The sequence below is a fragment of the Schistocerca americana genome, chromosome 1 (genome assembly GCF_021461395.2).
Source record: "Schistocerca americana isolate TAMUIC-IGC-003095 chromosome 1, iqSchAmer2.1, whole genome shotgun sequence".
NCBI lineage: Eukaryota > Metazoa > Arthropoda > Insecta > Orthoptera > Acrididae > Schistocerca > Schistocerca americana.
In genome coordinates, this window is record NC_060119.1 from 500466945 (window position 1) to 500490345 (window position 23401).

A 23401-nucleotide genomic window follows, 5' to 3' on the forward strand; every position below is an offset into this window, starting at 1 on the left:
TCTTCCAATTACCCGCCAGCGTTTCTCCCAAAGAAACGTGCAGCAGAAGTGCGACATCTTGCTTTCTCCTCTCCAAATCACGAAAGCTACAATACTGTTTTCTCCATGCGGGAACTCCAACATGCCCTCTCTTCTTCTCGCTCCTCCGCCCCAGGACCGGATGGTATCCGTGTCCAAATGTTGCTGCATTTATCAACCCATAGTCTGCGTTACCTCCTTCGCCTTTGTAATCGAATTTGGATCGACAGTACCTTTCCCAGACGGTGGCCGGAAGCTATTGTCGTTCCCGTTCCGAAACCTGGAAAGGACAAACATCTCCCCACTAGCTATCGCCCCATTTCTCTCACGAGTAGTGTCTGTAAGGTTTTGGAGCGTATGGTGAATTACCGTTTAGCTTGGTGGCTGGAATCCCGCAGTCTTTTAACACCTGCCCAATGCGGATTCCGAAAGCATCGTTCTGCAGTTGACCATCTTGTTGCTCTCTCCACTTATATCATGAACAATTTTCTCCGGCAACGCCAAACGGTAGCAATATTTTTTGATCTGGAGAGAGCATACGATACCTGTTGGAGGACAGGCATCCTCCGCACACTGTTCTCTTGGGGCTTTCGAGACCGGCTGCCCCTTTTTCTTCGCGAATTTATGGCAGAGCGCACTTTTAGGGTGCGGGTGAACACTACTCTCTCCCATACTTTCTCCCAAGAAAACGGGGTACCCCAGGGATCCGTGCTGAGTGTTGTACTGTTTGCCATCGCCATAAATCCAATTATGGACTGTCTCCCTCCTGATGTCTCGGGCTCCCTCTTTGTGGACGATTTTGTGATCTACTACAGCTCTCAACGGACCAGCCTTCTTGAACGACGTCTTCAAGGATGTCTCGATCGCCTCCACTCGTGGAGCATCGAAACTGGCTTCCGTTTCTCACCCAGTAAGACCATTTGTGTCAATTTTTGGCGACGTAAGGAGTTTCTTCCGCCCTCCTTACATCTAGGTCTTGTCAACCTTCTGTTTTCAGACGTCGCTAAATTCTTGGGTCTTATGTTTGACAGAAAACTATGCTGGTCCTCCCACGTTTCCTATCTTTCGGCTCGCTGTCTGCGATCGCTTAACACCCTCCGTGTCCTGAATGGTACCTCCTGGGGAGCGGACCGAGTGGTCCTTCTCCGCCTCTATCACGCCTTAGTGCGCTCGAAATTGGATTATGGAAGCATAGTCTACTCCTCTGCTCGGCCGTCAGTTCTTCGGCGTCTCGACTCTATCCACCACCGTGGATTACGTTTAGTATCTGGAGCTTTTTACACTAGCCCTGTGGAAAGCCTTTATGCTGAGACTGCTGAACCTCCACTGTCCAATCGGCGAGCAGTCCTCCTGAGTCGATATGCTAGCCATCTGTCTTCCATGCCTGCTAATCCAGCCCATGACCTTTTTTTCGACGCCTCCTTTGATGTAGGGTATGCAGGCCGCTCCTCCTCCCTACTACCCCCGGGAGTCCGCTTCCGTCAACTGCTCCATTCTCTTTCCTTCCGCTTTCCTAAAACCTTCTTGACAACAGCACCGCCTTGGCTCCGTCCCCGGATCTGCCTGCTCCGTGACCTTTGTCAATTTCCCAAGGATGGTACCCCTACACTTGTTTATCGTCGGGCATTTGCTGCTCTATGTGCAGAAATGACGGACGCCACATTTATTTACACCGACGGCTCGAAAACATCGTTAGGTGTAGGGAGTGCCTATATTGTTGGCGACACCCCAAATCGCTTTCGGCTTCCCGACCAGTGTTCGGTTTATACTGCGGAGCTTTACGCTGTTCTCCAGGCTGTCCACTACATCCGCCGCAATCAGTGGATACAGTACGTTATCTGCTCAGATTCTCTCAGCTCTCTCCTCAGTCTCCAAGCTCTTTACCCTGTGCACCCTCTGGTCCACCGGATTCAGGACTGTCTGCGCTTGCTCCACCTGGGGGGCGTCTCGGTGGCATTCCTCTGGCTCCCGGGACACGTTGGTATCTGTGGGAATGAGGCGGCCGATATGGCGGCCAAGGCTGCAGTCTCTCTTCCTTGGCCAGCTATTCAGTCGCTTCCCTTCACCGATCTACGGAGCGGTATATGTCGCCAAGTTGCTCATTTATGGCATGCGCATTGGTCGGCACTTCCCCATAATAAATTGCGGGAAGTGAAAGCCCTTCCTTGCGCTTGGACCTCTTCCTCCCGAACGCGTCGTCGGGAGGAGGTAATTTTAGCTAGACTCCGGATAGGGCACTGTCGTTTTAGCCATCGACATCTTTTAAGCGGCGATCCTCCCCCACTCTGTCCCCACTGCTCTCAGCTGTGGACGGTAAGACACCTTTTAATTGAATGCCCCAATTTTAATCCGTTACGCTCCCGTCTACAGCTGTCGCCTGATCTATCGTCGATTTTAGCAGATGACACGCGCTCAGCCGACCGTGTTCTCCAGTTTATTAGTGACAGTGAAATGACGTCAGTCATTTGAAGCTTTTTTTGGGGACAACCACCCCCTTTCTGTAGTGGATTTTTAAGCATTCTTCTATTTTTAGTTTCTCCAATTTTCTGACTTTGTTCCCATTGCTGGTGGTTTTAAATTTCGGTTTTTTACTGTCTTAAGTCACGGGTTGGGCGCTAATGACCATAGAAGTTTTGAGCCCTAAAACCACAAAAAAAAAAAAAAATCATCCAGCACAGGCTGTTTGTCCTGGTTTGGCTGCAAGACTCAGAATAATTCTGTTACAAAAATTGCCAGTATTTATAGTCGGTAGTGCCACACTTGTGCATATGTGCCATTACTAGTCTCATATCTTAAAATACTACTGGCACTGCCAGTGTGGAAATGTGCCTTGCCCCTTACTGTACTAGTCGACAGTACCACTGGATTCACTGTTTCTAGAAGCTGACCTGCTTCGCAACATTGCGCTGGCCTTGTTCAATTATTACAGTGACAACATCTTGCGCTCATCTGCCATCAGCGGTGCTGCAGTACACTGACCACACTCACACTAATATGCCCATATCTGATCATTACATTGCACTACGTTATTGACGTAACTCCCGAGAAAGAGCAATTCATAGGCCTCCTCACTCTGAGCTAATATTTCATTAGCTTTCCTCTGCATCTACTATCTACTTCATGTAATAAAACTGCCGCTTGTAGATTTTCGTGCTGATGTTGTATTAAACAAAACAAAAAAACAAAAAACTATAAAATAGATGAAACAGAAACTAATTTCCAAAAGTTATCACATCTAATCATATCCATTGAGAAGTACTTGTGGTGACGTGTGTGCCTTAGGTCTCAGATAGCTGTGCATGCAAAAATGGTTGAAGTAAGAGCCTGTTCAAAGTCGTCACTTTTTGTTCTCACTCTAGAAAGTGCCTTATAAGGTCATAACCAACATTACTTTCTGTGTATGATGGTTTCATTGGCAGTATACTTGGAAAATGGAACCTGGAAAATGCAGTCAGTCTGCAGAGGAAATTGCCTAGAGAACAATCGTGTGACCCATCCTAGAGTATTGCTCAAGTGTGTGGAATCTTTACCAAATAGGAGTACCAGCAGATATTGAATGTATACAAAGAAGAGCAGTACCAATGATCACATGTTTCGTATGTGAAAGGAATGGGAAAAAGCTCTAATAACTAGTTCAGTGCAAAGTATCCTCTGCCGTCCTCTTCACAATGGTTTGCAGAGTATGGATGTTGGCAGAGATGTAGATGTATGGTGTGGAAGAATCCACATTAACAGTGTGCAGTTATATAAAAAAAATGATACTGCCAGTGTATCGTTGAAGTAGCCTACCACTGCTCAAGTTTCAGGACTAGCGGCAATGGTCACACCTCGAAACATTAATCAGTTTGATCATTTTGTCTGATGAGGATAGTAGCAAACAGTGTAACATCAGTTGTTGGTACAGGTTAAATACGCCAATAAGACTCAGTGGGTTTGATTCATCACTGGTCCATGCCAGCAAGCAGCGAGTTTGGAGCATAAACACACCATAAGGTTTTGTTGACCATGTGGACTCTGTGTACAGTGTTTTATTATTGATACTGTCCACATCCCTTGTTGTGTTTATTCGATTCTTTCCACCAGTATTCCATAAGACATTTGTTCTAATGAGGTAACTCTTCACTCCATCTGTACAATTGTGTAAGGTACATGCACCTTCTGTGTGCCATCAGCAACCCTGGGGCATTGTGCCATAGAGTTGTGTAAAAATTTGTGTCGCATTTTTGGGTATGGTAGGCACAAGAAGCAGCTGTACCAAACCAACTTCCACTGTTAGAGGGTTCATCTTTCACTGTATGGGCTACTGAAGTTTCAATCTTGGTGATTGAGTTCAGTTTTTTGAGAATTTTGGATCTAGAGCCAGGGGCTGGTGTGTAAGCTTTGGACATGTTAGTGACCAGTATGCAGTGTGATGGCAAAGCATTGTGTGTCCACAGAATAGGCATATCAGCTTAATACCCAACACATCACAATCCTCTGATAAAAGAAAGTGGGCAACCTCTGGGCCCACCTGCCACACCCCAGTTCTATTAAGCTGGTAGAGCTACCCAGCGACCTGCTGGAACTGATGTGCATTTCATTATCGTCTTGTAGTAATTCTGTGGAACACAGTGATCAACCTTCATACACTCTTTACAGCTTGTATGAATTTTAAGGGTTATTACCTCACAACGTACCAAGAGAGACTCCAATAAAATAAAACCAAAGAATTGTTAGAGGGCACAATTGTACTGCAATCAGTTTATCACAGATAGAAAAGTAGTTACCTTACAGAAGATCTGTCTCCTTCCTTTTTTACATTGGGAGAGCTTCATGACTAGTGGATACCTTAAAAGCTGTGAAAACGTATTTACCAAATCTAATGAGGCATTTTAAATTCTAGAGATCTGTGTACACTGTTCATTGTATGGTAGACTTTCCTGCAGTAAATGTGGATTATAAGAATGAGATGAATTTTCCATACACGTCAACACCAAAATGTGTTAACTGTCTGGATGAGTAGTCCATTTAGAATACTGGATGGAAAGTGCAACAACAAAAACAATCAGTTTTTGACAAAATACACTACTGGCCATTAAAATTGCTACACTACGAAGATGATGCACTACAGACGTGAAATTTAACCGACAGGAAGAAGATGCTGTGATATGCAAATGATGAGGTTTTCAGAGCATTCACACTAGGTTGGCGCCGGTGGCGACACCTACAGCGTGCTGACATGAGGAAAGTTTCCAATCGATTTCTCATACACAAACAGCAGTTGACTGGCGTTGCCTGGTGAAACGTTGTTGTGATGCCTCGTGTAAGGAGGAGAAATGCGTACCATCACGTTTCCGACTTTGATAAAAGTTGGATTGTAGCCTATCGCGATTGCGGTTTATCGTATCGCGACATTGCTGCTTGCATTGGTCGAGATCCAATGACCGTTAGCAGTATATAGAATCGGTGGGTTCAGGAGGGTAATACGGAACGCCGTGCTGGATCCCAACGGCCTCGTGTCACTAGCAGTCAAGATGACAGGCATCTTATCCGCATGCCTGTAACAGATTGTGCAGCCACGTCTTGATGTTTGCAAGACAAAAACCATCTGCACAAACAGTTCAACAACGTTTGCAGCAGCATGGACTATCAGCTTGGAGACCATGGCTGCGGTTACCCTTGACACTGCATCACAGACAGGAGTGCCTGCGATGGTGTACTTAACGACGAACCTGGGTGCACAAGTGGCTAAACGTCATTTTTTCGGATAAATCCAGGTTCTGTTTACAGCATCATGATGGTCACATCCCTGTTTGGTGACATCGCACTGAACGCACATTGGAAGCGTGTATTCGTCATCGTCAAACTCGCCTATCACCCGGCGTGATGGTATGGGGTACCATTGGTTACACGTCTCGGTCACCTCTTGTTCGCATTGACGGCACTTTGAACAGTGGACATTACATTTCAGATGTGTTACGATCCGTGGCTCTACCCTTCATTCGATCCCTGCGAAACCCAACATTTCAGCAGGATAATGCATGACCGCATGTTGCCGGTCCTGTACAGGCCTTTCTGGATACAGAAAATGTTAGACTGCTGCCCTGGCCAGTACGTTCTCCAGATCTCTCACCAATTGAAAGCGTCTGTTCCATGGTGGCCGAGCAACTGGCTCATCACAATATGCCAGTCACTACTGTTGATGAACTGTGGTATCGTGTTGAAGCTGCATGGGCAGCTGTACCTGTACATGCCATCCAAGCTCTGTTTGACTCAATGCCCAGGCGTATCAAGGCCGTTATTACGGCCAGAGGTGGTTGTTCCGGATACTGATTTCTCCGGATCTATCCACCCAAATTGCGTGAAAATGTAATCACATGTCAGTTCTAGTATAATATATTTGTCCAATGAATACCGGTGTATCATCTGCATTTCTTCTTGGTGTAGCAATTTTAATGGCCAGTACTGTAATTTAATTAAATAGAAAAAAAATATTCCCACCTAGCAGCAGCAAAACATACACATAAAAGTAGTTTATAATTAGGCAAGCTTTTGGTGTCAGTGGCTTCTTTTTTAAAGCAGAAGAGTTGAAGGGGAAGGAAGAGGGATGAAGGAAAAGGACTGGAGAGGTGTAGGAAAAGGGGTCTTTCATTCTTATCCCGTCCAGTAAGTCTACCCTTACTTGTGGTTCGGGCGACTTTCCTAAAATCTGCCCCTTTTCCTAGACCTCTCCAGTCCTTTTCCTTCACCACTCTTCTTCCCCTTCAACCCTTGTGCCTGAAGAAGGAGCAACTGGCTCCAAAAGTTTGCCTAATTATGTAAGTGCCTAATTGTGTGTGTTCTGCCTCCACTTGGTGAGTTGATTTTTTATCTGTCTAATTAAATTGAATGAAAAGTGTATAACACACAGAATAAAATTCAGGCACTTCTGCCAGAAAAATCTCTTGCAGCAAAGCAAAATGAATGTTAAAACCTATGCAGCATCCCATATGTATGGCCTCATTTGTCACGGCTTTGACAAAACTGGTATCCAAGGTTAATGTTGCTACACAGCTGAATACTTCAAAGACTAGCACAGATACCTGCACCTGCACCTGCACCTGCTAATGTACTAGCAAGATAGTACATGTTACATTATCCGCACTTAAAGCTAAATTTACCTCTGGTTCAACAGGAAGGCAACAAGATATTGCTCTAACATTAGAAGAACATAGCACAAAAGCACCCCCTTCCTCACAGGCAACACCTCATAAAAGTACAGAGATACCTGCAGTAAATTGTAGGTAAAAACAAAGACAGCCGCTAATATCCTGCTACTCCAGCAATATGGAAACGTATGAGGAGAGGGCAGCAATATTATTTTTATGGCACATAGTTTAGCTTTAGACTGCCATGACCGCAGTAGTCACGGCAGACATACCATATGGAGATGTAGTGTAACATGGCAATCTAAGGAGTATCCTTTTCCACTATGAGCCTTTGGGACAGCTTAAGGTGATCATGATGTCTAATAACTTACTAAGTAGTAAGTAAGTGAGATGGATCCACTGTGCATGCTCTGATCTGTGGTTTGTGCAGATGGCACATGAACAGTAGCAGCAAAGGACAGTGGCAAGCCATGACATGAGGTAGGAGAAGACACTTGCTATATGGGCCCATTTATGCTTTGGGGCAAAGACTTAGTGATATCCTGAACTCCTAGGAGAAAGAAGGCCACAGACAATGTCAACGGGGATGCCAAGCAAATGGAGGACATGATTATGGACTTCTTTTATGCATGAGTTGAGAGTCAGATGTACATGTTATGTAGATGATGATTTAAAAAGCTTTTTGTGAGCTACCTGATTTGGGTATCTGTCTATTACTGAGTTGAAGAGTTAAAATACAGAAGAGTTTGTATGAAATAGTTTAATTCGTTTAGTAGCTTGGAACAGTTAATACTTCCTTACAGCATCATTCTGCCAGGGAATGAAGTCTATAAGAAGCAGTAGTTTGTGCATGGATGTGGGACGGATTAGTTGGACCACAAGAACTACCAACAAAGGTGACCGTATATTTGCAAGATTTATTAAAGGTAACATTCATTGAGAGAGTGACAAATCCAATGCGACTGTGACGTATCACACATACCTGTATAAGGTGCATTACATTATAATACCCATTTGCTCTGTACAGGAAATAATGATCCATTCTGGTGGGAGATTTGATTCTAGAATACAATGGTTTTTTTCTGGACCGGGACTGGGACTTTGACTTTTCTTTGACTTTCCCTCCATTTCCACATCCAGATGTGGTGAGGGTGATAGTGTACCTTCAGTGAGTTGGGCAGCAGAATGAACATGAACATCAGCAATATTATTAGCCTTGTAAAATAACAAAAGTTGTTGGAGTACTTGTGGTTTCATTTGAACTGTCAAATGCCGAAATAGTAGGTGCTGACAATGCTGATTTGTGGATCAGCAGTGTTGATGCTATGGACAGTGCATTATGCTGTAGTGGTATCCACTTCCACAGGCCATTCAACTCTTTCTACAACAAATCACACACTCTGAATTTCCTGTCACAGTATCAGCATCTGCTGCCACAATTCAATGAATTTCATGTCCATGATGTGTTAATAACATCTGAAGATTTAAATTTCTCATTACTGTTTTGTCATAGTCTGACACAAATTATGTAGCTCAATGCTGTGATACCAAGTCGATGGGTGAAACACAGTAGAAAGTGAACATTATGTCTAAAAGTTACATGAACTCAAATCCATATCAATGAACAAAGCCAGAATTATCCTAAACAGCCACACACAAATAACACTTAGTTACAAGTCAAAATCCAGGTCTAGGAACTCATGTATTTAAGAATCTGTTCATAGAGGTTTCAAAGATGCGATACCAATTGTTGATCCACCCACCAGGGTGAAAATGTATTGCTTGTAGAGGATGAGTGGCCATCACATTTAATGTGTTACTGTGATGCCCAGTGTCATGCTAGCTGGAAGCAGAACTATGTACCACACAAAAAATATTGTCAACATTCTGACGAGTCTGACACCATACTGCTGCAATGACAGACTATTAGAAAACTCATTAAAAACATCAGATTTCAGAGTACTCATGCTTTCACAATGAAACATGTATAGATCAAACCTTACTTGAATAAACTGAAAAACTTCTGTACTTCTTTCCACATGGTTTGATGTTGTTCAGCAAGGCAGAGAGGAAGGGGGTAAGCAAATCCCCACCAATGTCATAAGTGCAAAATCAACAAATTCAGAGCTCACACAGATGACATAAAAGCACAGGAAAAATCATAAGACCCGTTCCTACAGGAAACGCCTTTCCAAGATTCTGTCAGTTTGACAGGAAGATTGAACTTGGCAGTGAAAGTGCAAAATGCACCACTCCAGCCCCAGCAATGTCACCACTGACTTACAAGCTATTCGTATGTTGCTAGGATCATCGTACAGTTGATGTATCTACCAACATTTGCCCTTTGTGATCATTTGCTTACCTCTGTTTCTGGTTTTAATGTATACTGTGAACTATGTAAATTTCTACTTAAGATGACAAGAAAAAATGCTATAGTTACATAATAATGCAGCAGCCCACACATCGCAAACATCACACCTGAGAAATCTCGTAATATATGAGAAACACACTTGATAATATGAATTATTTCCCAAAATATTTCATGCACAAAATAAAGACAAAATGTGACTGACAGCAGTGAATGTTATTTTATAATGAACAAAACCCAAGATTGTAACAAACAAAATTTAATGAATAATAAGAGAAGTTGCACTTATGCTACTAAAACACGCTTGCAGCAAAGAAACTGTAGGATGGATCTCATGAATGAATTGTATTTAAAATATTTGAGGATTATTTTACTTGATATAATGGTACACATACATGGATTTTCAAATTAAAAAAGAAAAGAAAATCCTGTCTCTGCCATATTTTAGCTTACGAATATGCTTACAGTTGATGACACAACCCCTTGTTGATCCAGAGATATTATTAAATGAAACTGTATTCACAAGCGAGTCACTCCCCACTTCATACTTTTTCAAACTAAACATAGATATATCTGAAATGGTACCTATTGACCTCCCATATCTGTGTGTGTGTGTGTGTGTGTGTGTGTGTGTGTGTGTGTGTCCTTTGTCTAATTTCGAAAAAAGGCCTTGTTGGCAGATAGCTCACTTTCAGACAGTCCTTTTTGTTGTGTGTATCTGTGACTCTGCATCTCCGCTATATGGTGACTAACAACTATCCATTTCATTAAATTAGTATAGTTTTTAGAAATAGCATGCATCTAATATATTAAACTTATTGTTGTGAAAAGATGATTCTTTATTCCAGGTTAAAGAAATGTGTGCTTTACATGCCCTCAACAATCTCTTCCAAGAATGTAATGCATTCAGCAAAGCTGAATTAGACACTATTTGTTACTCTTTGTCTCCTAATGACTGGATAAATCCTCACAAGTCATTCCTTGGACTTGGGAATTATGACATAAATGTAATAATGGCAGCACTTCAAAAGAAAGGCTGTGAAGCAATCTGGTTTGACAAGAGGAAGTAAGTAATTTAAACTGAATAAAGATTAATTACAATTAATAGAATGAAATGTACAATAGTTAGTCATTTTTTATGAAGATAACTCTTTTTTTCCTTTTCTTCTCTACGTTAGTGGTAGTTTACTACTGAATTGTTTGTCATTAGTATGTATGTGTTCAGAAACTATTATGACCTTCTTATAACTAAATACTTCACTTTCTGACATTTCCATTAGATTTTTGACAACTTGGTTTTGCTGCATCTCCAACCTTCACTTTTTCAAGAGAGAGACTTTTGAGAAAATTGGCTACTGTAGAACACTAACACATTTTTTACAGTGTTGCTTTTCACAATTTGGCTGTCAGAAAAGATTCTTCACAAATAAAGTCCTTGGAGAACGAGACAACAAATATTATTGTGCTGACTTGTTGTGTTGTCCTGCTAACAACACCTTTGATTGTGTGGAGCATGAAAATGACTTCAAAAACGAAAATGTCATGGCATTAGTAGCATTCCTCTTCAAGGGGTGGGATTTGTTTACACTGATGGCGCAAGCATACCGGTCTAGAGCCCAAATGCAGTGGTTCCAGACACAGCAAGGTGATATTGAGCAGTCCTGTGACTAGTTCAGAGCAAGCAGTTTAAGACTTAAAACTCAGAAAGATTTGTGTTGTGCTATTTCAAACAAATAAGTGACCTATTTATGCCAGAAAGATTCATTGGCAGTCACATACTAAGTGAAACATGGTGTGCAGAATTCCTTGAGGTTTAGTTGGATAGCAATATGTAATTATTTCAATATATGGACAAACTAATAAAATTCAGTTTACCATGTTTCATACTTAAAAGTAGCTTTAAGCATTAATTTGATGACAAGGTTGCCTGTTTATTGTGCTTACTTCAACTCTGGTTTCTCCTAGAAAGTTCTTCTCTGTGGTAATGCAACTAAAATAATATAACTATTCATTCGTATTGAAAAATATCTTGGAATTCTTACACACACTATTCTGTGGCATTTGTTGCTAGTAATAGTGATCATTTTCATCTGGACTGTGATTCACCCAACCACAGTACAGGACACTAGAATACTCCCATGCAGACTTTATAAGCTTGTTTAGGTTTTAGTGTGTTTCCTACATTTTGGTGTGAAGTTTTTAAATGTGCCCTCACCAGACAGAAATAAGAAATTGAGAGCCCATATAACAAACAAGAAAACTAGGAACAAACCTTATTAAACTCTCTGACAAATGGTCAGGCTATACACTCAGGAATTGAGTGTGGGCATGGAGATGGATTTCAATTTCAATCTCTCTTTCTCTTTCCTTTTATCATCTCTGGATGGAAGCTAGTGCTTACCAATATACTTTGCTTGACCTTCTACTCCCTAAGGCAGGATTCCTTTTATTGTTCCCCTTCATCCTTGCAACAGGTGGTGCCCTTCTCATCTTGGAGCAAGAGTGATCCACCCCTCCTTTCAAATATTATCCAGCCTATTTGTCTTTCCCCCTTGAAGGAGAAAATAATAATTCCAAAAGTTAAGATTACATTTTTCACTTTTGGATGTGTCTATTGCCAGAACTAGATGTAAAATACTGGCCACTGTCTGTGTAGATAGAAGCAGCCACTACAGGCAGCTTATGTAAAGTATACTAACAATCAGTTATAGTTATGGTAGCATAGGACTAGCTTGCAATGATAAAATTTGGACAGTTACTCAGAAGTGAGGCATGTTCCCTTTTTGAAAGCAGTTAATTTATCCACTACTGGCTTGCTAGGCCTATCGCAGCTTCACCAGAGCCCCGTTAGCCGTCACGTTTCAGGGTTCCCATAGGGCCTTCCCAGCTACCGTAGCGGTCCTGGGGCACACGAAGTCCCCGCTGTACATCGCCCCTATAGGCGATGCCCATCTCCCACGACTTGGACGAGGGGTTGGACTTATGGGAGGATGTTTGATCTGCAACTGGAGGGGAAGAGGCCCAGGGGAAGACCAAGAGATAGATGGGTGAGGGGAGTGAAGGAATGTGTGACGAGAAGAGGAGAGAACTGGACGAAGGTGGAAGAGGGGGAATGGTGGAAAGACAGAACTCGATGGAGAGGCTTGTGTTCCCGACAGACCCAGCCAGTGGCCGGAAACTGTCCAAGATGATGATGATGACTCAGAAGTGAAGAGATTCAGATCTCAGTGTTTCCATCCTTGTTTACTTTCTCTGTAGTTTCCATAATCCTTTCTTCTGAGAGCTATAATTGGTACTCAACCTCATCCAGCTAAGATAGTTAGCATCCCCAAACTACTTGTGAGTTCTGTGATATATCCTTACGGAAAGGAAGTGAAGTGAAGAAATTGGGACATTTTAAAAAGCAAGGCTATCTTTGTAATTCTCACTTTAAACTGTGTCAGGGGGAATTACTTCATCAGTCAGATTTTCTTTTTGGTAAATGGCAACAGTACCATGATCACACACACTCACAAAAATTTGCTTTTGGAAATAGAAGTACCTTTATGCGATGAAAGAGGAAAGGAAAATGATAACTAAGTTTCTCATGGTGACAACATTATACAGGGTGTTACAAAAGGGTATGGCCAAACTTTCAGGAAACATTCCTCACACACAAAGAAAGAAAATATGTTATGTGGACATGTGTCCGGAAACGTTTACTTTCCCTTTTAGAGCTCATTTTATTACTTCTCTTCAAATCACATTAATCATGGAATGGAAACACACAGCAACGGAACGTACCAGCGTGACTTCAAACACTTTGTTACAGGAAATGTTCAAAATGTCCTCCATTAGCGAGGATACATGCATACACCCTCCGTCGCATGAAATACCTGAAGCGCTGATGCAGCCCTGGAGAATGGCGTATTGTATCACAGCCGTCCACAATACGAGCACGAAGAGTCTCTACATTTGGTACCGGGGTTGCGTAGACAAGAGCTTGCAAATGCCCCCATAAATGAAAGTCAAGAGGGTTGAGGTCATGAGAGTGTGGAGGCCATGGAATTGGTCTGTCTATACCAATCCATCGGTCACCGAATCTGTTGTTGAGGAGCATACGAACACTTTGACTGAAATGTGCAGGAGCTCCATCGTGCATGAACCACATGTTGTGTCGTACTTGTAAAGGCACATGTTCTAGCAGCCCAGGTAGAGTATCCTGTATGAAATCATGATAACGTGCTCCATTGAGCATAGGTGGAAGAACATGGGGCCCAATCAAGACATCACCAACAATGCCTGCCCAAATGTTCACAGAAAATCTATGTTGATGACGTGATTGCACAATTGCGTGCGGATTCTTGTCAGCCCACACATGTTGGTTGTGAAAATTTACAATGTTACCTTGTCCATTGCAGGTGTCCTCGTCGTTCTAGGTCTTCAACAGTCGCGAGTCATAGGCTGGAATGTTCCGTGCTCGCTAAGACGCCTATCAATTGCTTTGAACGTCTTCCTGTCGGGACATCTTCGTTCTGGAAATCTGTCTCGATACAAACGTACCGCGCCACGGCTGTTGCCCCGTGCTAATCCATACATCAAATGGGCATCTGCCAACTCCGCATTTGTAAACATTGCGATGAACACTAACCTGTTGATGCTACGTACTGCTGTGCTTGATGCTAGTACTGTAGAGCAATGAGTCGCATGTCAACACAAGCACCGAAGTCAACATTACCTTCCTTCAATTGGGCCAACTGGCGGTGAATCAAGGAAGTACCAGTACATACTGACGAAACTAAAATGAGCTCTAACATGGAAATTAAGCGTTTCCGGACACATGTCCACATAACATCTTTTCTTTATTTGTGTGTGAGGAATGTTTCCTGAAAGTTTAGCCGTACCTTTTTGTAACACCCTGTATAAAGTGTTGCTGATCTTTGTGACATTTCAAATTGGAAATTGGAGGTAATCATCAAAAACTATTTTTTACTTTAATTTGACAAAGCCAGAAGACTGAAAAATTTTAAACAAGGGAGGAAAGGACTAGAATAAGAAAACAAAGCAACATGTAGTAAGTATAAGAAGTCAGTCAGAACACAAAGGATGACTAGATAGGATGAGGGAGAAACAACAAAATCTGCTCAATAATATGCATTGTGTTTACTGCCCATTCAGCATGGAAGTAGCCAATTTTTATCTGTCTCTCGCGCGCTCTTTCCCCGTCTCTCCCTCCCCCTCTCCCCCCCTCCCCCCCTCCCCACCTCCTCCCTCCTCTCCGCAATCCCATCTCTCCCCCCCCTCCTCCCCTCTGCCATCTATCCCTCTTCCCACCCCCCCCAACTCCTCCACCCCTCCGCCATCTCGTCTCTCTCCCCCATCGCTTCCCTCTCTTCGCCATCCCATCTCCCTTCCCATCCCTTCCCACTCTCTGCCTTCCCCAATCCCCCCCCCCCAATCGCTTCCCCCTGTCTCCCTTCCCATCTACCCCCATCACTTCCCCTTGTCTCCCTTCCCATCACTTCCCCTTGTCTCCCTTCCCATCACTTCCCCTTGTCTCCCTTTCCATTTCCCCCCATCACTTCCCCTTGTCTCCCTTCCCATCTCCCCCCATCACTTCCCCTTGTCTCCCTTCCCATCTCCCCCCATCACTTCCCCTTGTCTCCCTTCCCATCTCCCCCCATCACTTCCCCCTGTCTCCCATCGCTTCCCCCTGTCTCCCATCGCATCGCTTCCCCCTGTCTCCCATCGCATCGCTTCCCCCTGTCTCCCGTAGCATCGCTTCCCCCTGTCTCCCGTAGCATCGCTTCCCCCTGTCTCCCGTAGCATCGCTTCCCCCTGTCTCCCGTAGCATCGCTTCCCCCTGTCTCCCGTAGCATCGCTTCCCCCTGTCTCCCGTAGCATCGCTTCCCCCTGTCTCCCGTAGCATCGCTTCCCCCTGTCTCCCGTAGCATCGCTTCCCCCTGTCTCCCGTAGCATCGCTTCCCCCTGTCTCCCGTAGCATCGCTTCCCCCTGTCTCCCGTAGCATCGCTTCCCCCTGTCTCCCGTAGCATCGCTTCCCCCTGTCTCCCGTGGCATCGCTTCCCCCTGTCTCCCGTGGCATCGCTTCCCCCTGTCTCCCGTGGCATCGCTTCCCCCTGTCTCCCGTGGCATCGCTTCCCCCTGTCTCCCGTGGCATCGCTTCCCCCTGTCTCCCGTGGCATCGCTTCCCCCTGTCTCCCGTGGCATCGCTTCCCCCTGTCTCCCGTGGCATCGCTTCCCCCCCCCCTGTCTCCCGTGGCATCGCTTCCCCCCCCCCTGTCTCCCGTGGCATCGCTTCCCCCCCCCCCTGTCTCCCGTGGCATCGCTTCCCCCCCCCCCCCCTGTCTCCCGTGGCATCGCTTCCCCCCCCCTGTCTCCCGTGGCATCGCTTCCCCCCCCCCTGTCTCCCGTGGCATCGCTTCCCCCCCCCTGTCTCCCGTGGCATCGCTTCCCCCCCCCTGTCTCCCGTGGCATCGCTTCCCCCCCCCGTCTCCCGTAGCATCGCTTCCCCCCCGCGTCTCCCGTAGCATCGCTTCCCCCCCCCCCCCGCGTCTCCCGTAGCATCGCTTCACCCCCCCCCCCCCGCGTCTCCCGTAGAATCGCTTCACCCCCCCCCCCCGCGTCTCCCGTAGCATCGCTTCCCCCCCCCCCCCCCCGCGTCTCCCGTAGCATCGCTTCCCCCCCCCGCGTCTCCCGTAGCATCGCTTCCCCCCCCGCGTCTCCCGTAGCATCGCTTCCCCCCCCCCCCCGCGTCTCCCGTAGCATCGCTTCCCCCCCCCCCCCGCGTCTCCCGTAGCATCGCTTGCCCCCCGCGTCTCCCGTAGCATCGCTTCCCCCCCTCACCCGCGTCTCCCGTAGCATCGCTTCCCCCCCCCCCACCCGCGTCTCCCGTAGCATCGCTCCCCCCCCCCACCCGCGTCTCCCGTAGCATCGCTCCCCCCCCCCCACCCGCGTCTCCCGTAGCATCGCTCCCCCCCCCCCCCCCCGCGTCTCCCGTAGCATCGCTTGCCCCCCGCGTCTCCCGTAGCATCGCTTCCCCCCTCACCCGCGTCTCCCGTAGCATCGCTTCCCCCCCCCCACCCGCGTCTCCCGTAGCATCGCTCCCCCCCCCCCACCCGCGTCTCCCGTAGCATCGCTCCCCCCCCCCCCACCCGCGTCTCCCGTAGCATCGCTCCCCCCCCCCCCCCGCGTCTCCCGTAGCATCGCTCCCCCCCCCCCCCCCGCGTCTCCCGTAGCATCGCTTCCCCCCCCCCCGCGTCTCCCGTAGCATCGCTTCCCCCCCCCCCGCGTCTCCCGTAGCATCGCTTCCCCCCCCCCCCGCGTCTCCCGTAGCATCGCTTCCCCCCCCCCCCCGCGTCTCCCGTAGCATCGCTTCCCCCCCCCCCCCGCGTCTCCCGTAGCATCGCTTCCCCCCCGCGTCTCCCGTAGCATCGCTTCCCCCCCGCGTCTCCCGTAGCATCGCTTCCCCCCCGCGTCTCCCGTAGCATCGCTTCCCCCCCGCGTCTCCCGTAGCATCGCTTCCCCCCCGCGTCTCCCGTAGCATCGCTTCCCCCCCCGCGTCTCCCGTAGCATCGCTTCCCCCCCCCCCGCGTCTCCCGTAGCATCGCTTCCCCCCCCCCCCCGCGTCTCCCGTAGCATCGCTTCCCCCCCCCCCGCGTCTCCCGTAGCATCGCTTCACCCCCCCCCCCCCCGCGTCTCCCGTAGCATCGCTACACCCCCCCCCCCCCCGCGTCTCCCGTAGCATCGCTTCACCCCCCCCCCCCCCGCGTCTCCCGTAGCATCGCTTCCCCCCCCACCCGCGTCTCCCGTAGCATCGCTTCCCCCCCCCACCCGCGTCTCCCGTAGCATCGCTCCCCCCCCCACCCGCGTCTCCCGTAGCATCGCTCCCCCCCCCCCCCCCCGCGTCTCCCGTAGCATCTCTCCCCCCCCCCCCCGCGTCTCCCGTAGCATCGCTTCCCCCCCCCCGCGTCTCCCGTAGCATCGCTTCCCCCCCCCGCGTCTCCCGTAGCATCGCTTCCCCCCCCCCGCGTCTCCCGTAGCATCGCTTCCCCCCCCCGCGTCTCCCGTAGCATCGCTTCCCCCCCCCGCGTCTCCCGTAGCATCGCTTCCCCCCCGCGTCTCCCGTAGCATCGCTTCCCCCCCGCGTCTCCCGTAGCATCGCTTCCCCCCCGCGTCTCCCGTAGCATCGCTTCCCCCCCGCGTCTCCCGTAGCATCGCTTCCCCCCCCCCCCCCGCGTCTCCCGTAGCATCGCTTCACCCCCCCCCCCCCGCGTCTCCCGTAGCATCGCTACACCCCCCCCCCCGCGTCTCCCGTAGCATCGCTTAACCCCCCCCCCCCCCGCGTCTCCCGTAGCATCGCTTCACCCCCCCCCCCCGCGTCTCCCGTAGCATCGCTTCACCCCCCCCCCCCGCGTCTCCCGTAGCATCGCTTCCCCCCCCCCCCCCGCGTCTCCCGTAGCATCGCTTCCCCCCCCCCCGCGTCTCCCGTAGCATCGCTTCCCCCCCCCCGCGTCTCCCGTAGCATCGCTTCCCCCCCCCCCGCGTCTCCCGTAGCATCGCTTCCCCCCCCCCGCGTCTCCCGTAGCATCGCTTCCCCCCCCCCCCCCCGCGTCTCCCGTAGCATCGCTTCCCCCCCCCCCGCGTCTCCCGTAGCATCGCTTCCCCCCCCCGCGTCTCCCGTAGCATCGCTTCCCCCCCCGCGTCTCCCGTAGCATCGCTTCCCCCCCCGCGTCTCCCGTAGCATCGCTTCCCCCCCCCCCCCCCGCGTCTCCCGTAGCATCGTTTCACCCCCCCCCCCCCCCCGCGTCTCCCGTAGCATCGCTTCACCCCCCCCCCCCCGCGTCTCCCGTAGCATCGCTTCACCCCCCCCCCCCGCGTCTCCCGTAGCATCGCTTCCCCCTCCCCCCCCGCGTCTCCCGTAGCATCGCTTCCCCCTCCCCCCCCCCGCGTCTCCCGTAGCATCGCTTCCCCCCCCCCCCCCGCGTCTCCCGTAGCATCGTTTCCCCCCCCCCCCCGCGTCTCCCGTAGCATCGCTTCCCCCCTCACCCGCGTCTCCCGTAGCATCGCTCCCCCCCCCCCACCCGCGTCTCCCGTAGCATCGCTCCCCCCCCCCCCCGCGTCTCCCGTAGCATCGCTTCCCCCCCCCGCGTCTCCCGTAGCATCGCTTCCCCCCCCCCCGCGTCTCCCGTAGCATCGCTTCCCCCCCCCCGCGTCTCCCGTAGCATCGCTTCCCCCCCCCCCGCGTCTCCCGTAGCATCGCTTCCCCCCCGCGTCTCCCGTAGCATCGCTTCCCCCCCGCGTCTCCCGTAGCATCGCTTCCCCCCCGCGTCTCCCGTAGCATCGCTTCCCCCCCGCAGCATCGCTTCCCCCCCCGCGTCTCCCGTAGCATCGCTTCCCCCCCCGCGTCTCCCGTAGCATCGCTTCCCCCCCCGCGTCTCCCGTAGCATCGCTTCACCCCCCCCCCCCCCCCGCGTCTCCCGTAGCATCGCTTCACCCCCCCCCCCCCCGCGTCTCCCGTAGCATCGCTTCACCCCCCCCCCCCCGCGTCTCCCGTAGCATCGCTTCACCCCCCCCCCCCCGCGTCTCCCGTAGCATCGCTTCCCCCCCCCGCGTCTCCCGTAGCATCGCTTCCCCCCCCCCCCCCCCCCCCCGCGTCTCCCGTAGCATCGCTTCCCCCCCCCCCGCGTCTCCCGTAGCATCGCTTCCCCCCCCCCCCCCCCCCCGCGTCTCCCGTAGCATCGCTTGCCCCCCGCGTCTCCCGTAGCATCGCTTCCCCCCCCCACCCGCGTCTCCCGTAGCATCGCTTCCCCCCCCCACCCGCGTCTCCCGTAGCATCGCTTCCCCCCCCCACCCGCGTCTCCCGTAGCATCGCTTCACCCCCCACCCGCGTCTCCCGTAGCATCGCTCCCCCCCCCCCCCACCCGCGTCTCCCGTAGCATCGCTCCCCCCCCCCCCCCACCCGCGTCTCCCGTAGCATCGCTCCCCCCCCCCCCCCCCCCGCGTCTCACGTAGAATCGCTTGCCCCCCCCCCCCCCCCCGTCTCCCATCGCATCGCTTGCCCCCCCCCGTCTCCCATCGCATCGCTTGGCCCCCCCTCCGTCTCCCATCTCTTCCCCCCACCCACCCCCGTCTCCCATCTCTTCCCCCCACCCCCCATCGCTTACCGCCACCCCCCCCACCCCCCCAATCGCGTCCCCACCTCTCCCCCTCCCCACCCACACACCCCCCCAATCGCGTCCCCACCTCTCCCCCTCCCCACCCACCCACCCACCCCCATCGCTTACCCCTCGCCTCTCCGCCCCCCCCATCGCTTCCCCCTCCCCTCTCCCCCTTCCCACCCCCTCCATCGCTTCCACCTCTCTCCCTTCCCACTCCCCCCCCCCCCCCATCGCTTCCCCCTCTCCGCCCACCCCATCGCTTCCCCTCTCCACCTCCCCTTTTCCCTCCCCTCCCATCCCCCTCTTCTCCCGCCTTCTCTTAACCCCTCCCCATTCCCATCTTGCACCCCTCCCCCCTATCCCCGTCTGGCTCCCCCCCATGCCCGTCTCGCAATGGGCCCATTTCTAACTGTTTGAAAGAGAATTTTTACTGGCATGAGTTGTTTCTAGAGTTAATAAATTAAGGGATATCTGAGTAGAAAAGAAGGAAATGGGTGGGGGGAGGTAGAAAGTGATACTATTGCATAAAGTATCATTAAGCTCCAGTGAATTATTCAGTCTGTTGAACGTGGAGGTTGGAATAGCAATTATTTACAGGTACTGCAACCTATGCTCCAAAACATTAAAGAAAACATATATAGAAAACCCTATACTGAATATGTACAAAGTAAGTGAATGCAGGGGAAAAAGAGAAATCAGCACGATGTGTCCATCATTAGGCATCTACTATAAAGATACTGTTTCATAGTATTCAATCTTTTCAGCATTGTTGTTTTTTAGGGAAATGAGGAAAAATTGATAAAAATAAACTGAAGTGCTCACAAGGTTAAGTTGTTTCATCCAGCAGGTATGAAAGAAACATACATATAAAATGTTCTGTATTCATGTATGGAATCGGTACATATTCCTTTAAAAAAGAGGTGGCAGTCTTTCACCTACATACATTGCCATGTTTGATATGGTGTCCTGCATACTTGTCTTACAGGGTGCCTAGGATAATGCTTTCTCGGATAACTAAACAACTATTCAAGCAGATCATATTAATGTTTTTTATTACAATAAGGTAGATTGACAATACCTAACTTTTTGGGCGGCAAGCAATTGGTAACATGCATATAATTAATGTCCCTTGCTATATACAAAATTGCATGCACTTTAATCACAAAAGGTCATATGGATCACAAATCACGGCTCTTCTAGTGCGCGTCTTCCAGTATAGATCTGCTATCCATTCTTCCACTGTCTGACTGAGGCTGGCAGGAGCAGTGCTTATATTCTCTTCAGATTCAGGCTGCTCCTGTCGTGGTGCGGCCCTTTTCAGCATACTATTAGTTGATGTCATGTCACAACCTTCTCTTGTGTTTCGTTCTTGAACTTTGTGCCAGCGCTTGTCGTTACGCCAGAACATTGAAGTCTGATTTCTGTCCCTTTTCATGTATCTGTCTGGAATTTGATTAAAAATGAAATAAAGTGAACATCACTATTGTTGATAGTGTTGATAAAGGAAGGAACTATCATTTTCATAAAGTTTAATGGTGGTACGCTATAATGTCAAGTAAAAGTAAGTATTTACTGCTGTCATCTGCATAACACAAATGTGCAAAACTGTATGGATAGTGGCCGGCTAGAGTGGCCGAGCGGTTCTAGGCGCTACTGTCTGGAACCGCGTGACCGCTACGGTCGCAGGTTCGAATCCTGCCTTGGGCATGGATGTGTGTGATGTCCTTAGGTTAGTTAGGTTTAAGTAGTTCTAAGTTCTAGGGGACTGATGACCTCAGCAGTTAAGTCCCACAGTGCTCAGAGCCTTTTTTTTTTTTTTTTTTTTTTTTTTTTTTTTTTTTTTTTTTTTTTTTTTTTTTTTTGCATGGACAGTGTAATGTGTATTTAGAGAAGTATCATTATATGTGACAATTTTCTTTTTTTCCCAGGGATCCTAAGTGTTTAAATCTTCATAACATTCTTGGTTTTATACTAAATGTGCCAAGTGACTACAAACTGGGATTTGTGTTACTCCCACTCCGTCGCCGTCACTGGGTGGCTATAAGAGAGATACAAGGAAGCTACTACAACTTGGATTCTAAACTTGAGTGTCCTCAGCTTATTGGAAAGGTATTAAGAAAATAGAAATTGCCTATTACATGCCTCCTACAGTCCTTTTTTGTAGTCAGTAAATATTTGCAAAGTGTTTTTTCCCTGCTCACTTTACAGTTGTATCCATTCATCTTCTTCACAACCAATGCTTCTTTTCCACCAGAGAATTCCAAATGGTGCCACATTTTTGTTTAAATCTTAATTATTCTGCTGTATATTGACTATCAAAACCGAGACCTCTAAGTACAATGCGAACAAGAATTTATTGTTCTGTTCCTGTAATGCACTGATAATTTTGCCCAGCCTTACAAATTTTCATGAATTGTTTCAGAGCTCCCTTTCCATATGAGGTCATTTCTGTATTAAAGACATTAAATTCATTTACAGTTTTTATTAGTCTTCTGATGTTTAATACCAGTAATACATTTCATAGCCAAGTGTCATTTGATGACAAGAGTATGGTAGATAAATTTACACTTTTTGCTTTCATTGAGGTTGTTGATTTGGTTCTTTCAGTAAGAGTTTTAAAATTGTTAGGTGCTTGCACACTGAAAGATCAATGTATCTTTTTGTAATACACTTACATACTATATGAAAATTTATTTATCTAGCCTACTGTAGTTGAAGTTTCATAAGCCGGACTTGGAGTGGAGAGCCAAAGTAAGAACCTTCTGCAAGACGTGATCAGAAAAGAATTATTGCTAGTTACATTATATTGGCTACCATTAATCATGCAACCAAGCAATCTCTTTCGTTATATCTCCCCCCCCCCCCCTCCCCCCCCCCCCAGTGGCCTTGAGTAAGCTGTATTTACTACTGTATTTTGGAAATTTATTGAAATACACTCATTAGCAAATCTGGAAACTAAACAAATGGAAGCTAAAGTCATACAGTTCCAACCCACAAAACATTATGGATTTTCAGTAGCTGAGACACTGTCAGAGTCATGATTTGTCTCTCTGGATTTAGATTTTCCTTTCTCAAGCTGTAGGAGAAACATGCCTCAAACACACATATATACACACGCTCACTCACATGCACACACGTCTCCCTGTATTGTGCTCATTCGACTGCCAGCTCTTCCTTGGCCCACTGTGAGTGGCGTGTGTACACTCGCTGACCATGAAAGAGCTGGCAGTCAAATGAGCACAATAGAGGGAGACATGTGTGTGTGTGTGTGTGTGTGTGTGTGTGTGTGTGTGTGTGTTTTCTCAGCTCAAGAAGGGGATTTCATTCTGAAAGCTAGCAACGCAAAGCTCTGTACATTTTGTTCTTGTGCAGTGCTTCTGTCTTTTGGTGAGTTGTTTCTTTATTCCTAAAATAATTCGTTATTCTCAACCAGAACTTTTTGTGCATTATTTAAGATTTAGATTTTATTTGATTTCCTCTAAACGAACTGAGATAATTGCCAATACTGTTGCTTCAGTACAGCCACAATCCATCACTTCTTCTTAAAACACCCTATAGGGTAAAGATTTTTTTTCCTTCATAATATTGTTTTGTTGGAGTATATAGTACAAAGAATGCATAAGCAAATTTATCAGTGTGACTATGAGGTGTAGCTTTCAGTTTTTATTTCTCACCTGTTTTCAGTTGAAAATTACTACTTTTTCCCCCCTCCTTCAACATGTATTTTGCT

General features: G+C 48.5%; 1 protein-coding gene across 5 annotated transcripts in view; it reads left to right on the forward strand.

The window, feature by feature from the left end:
- The window catches only part of LOC124604560 (josephin-1), a 64957-nt gene that overhangs the window by 40815 nt on the left and 741 nt on the right, over positions 1-23401 (forward strand). For all 5 annotated transcript variants that reach the window (XM_047136490.1, XM_047136488.1, XM_047136489.1 and 2 more), the window contains 2 exons: positions 10362-10579; positions 21600-21780. In XM_047136490.1, the coding sequence (XP_046992446.1) occupies positions 10362-10579; positions 21600-21780 (399 nt within the window). The remainder of the gene's footprint in view (positions 1-10361; positions 10580-21599; positions 21781-23401) is intronic.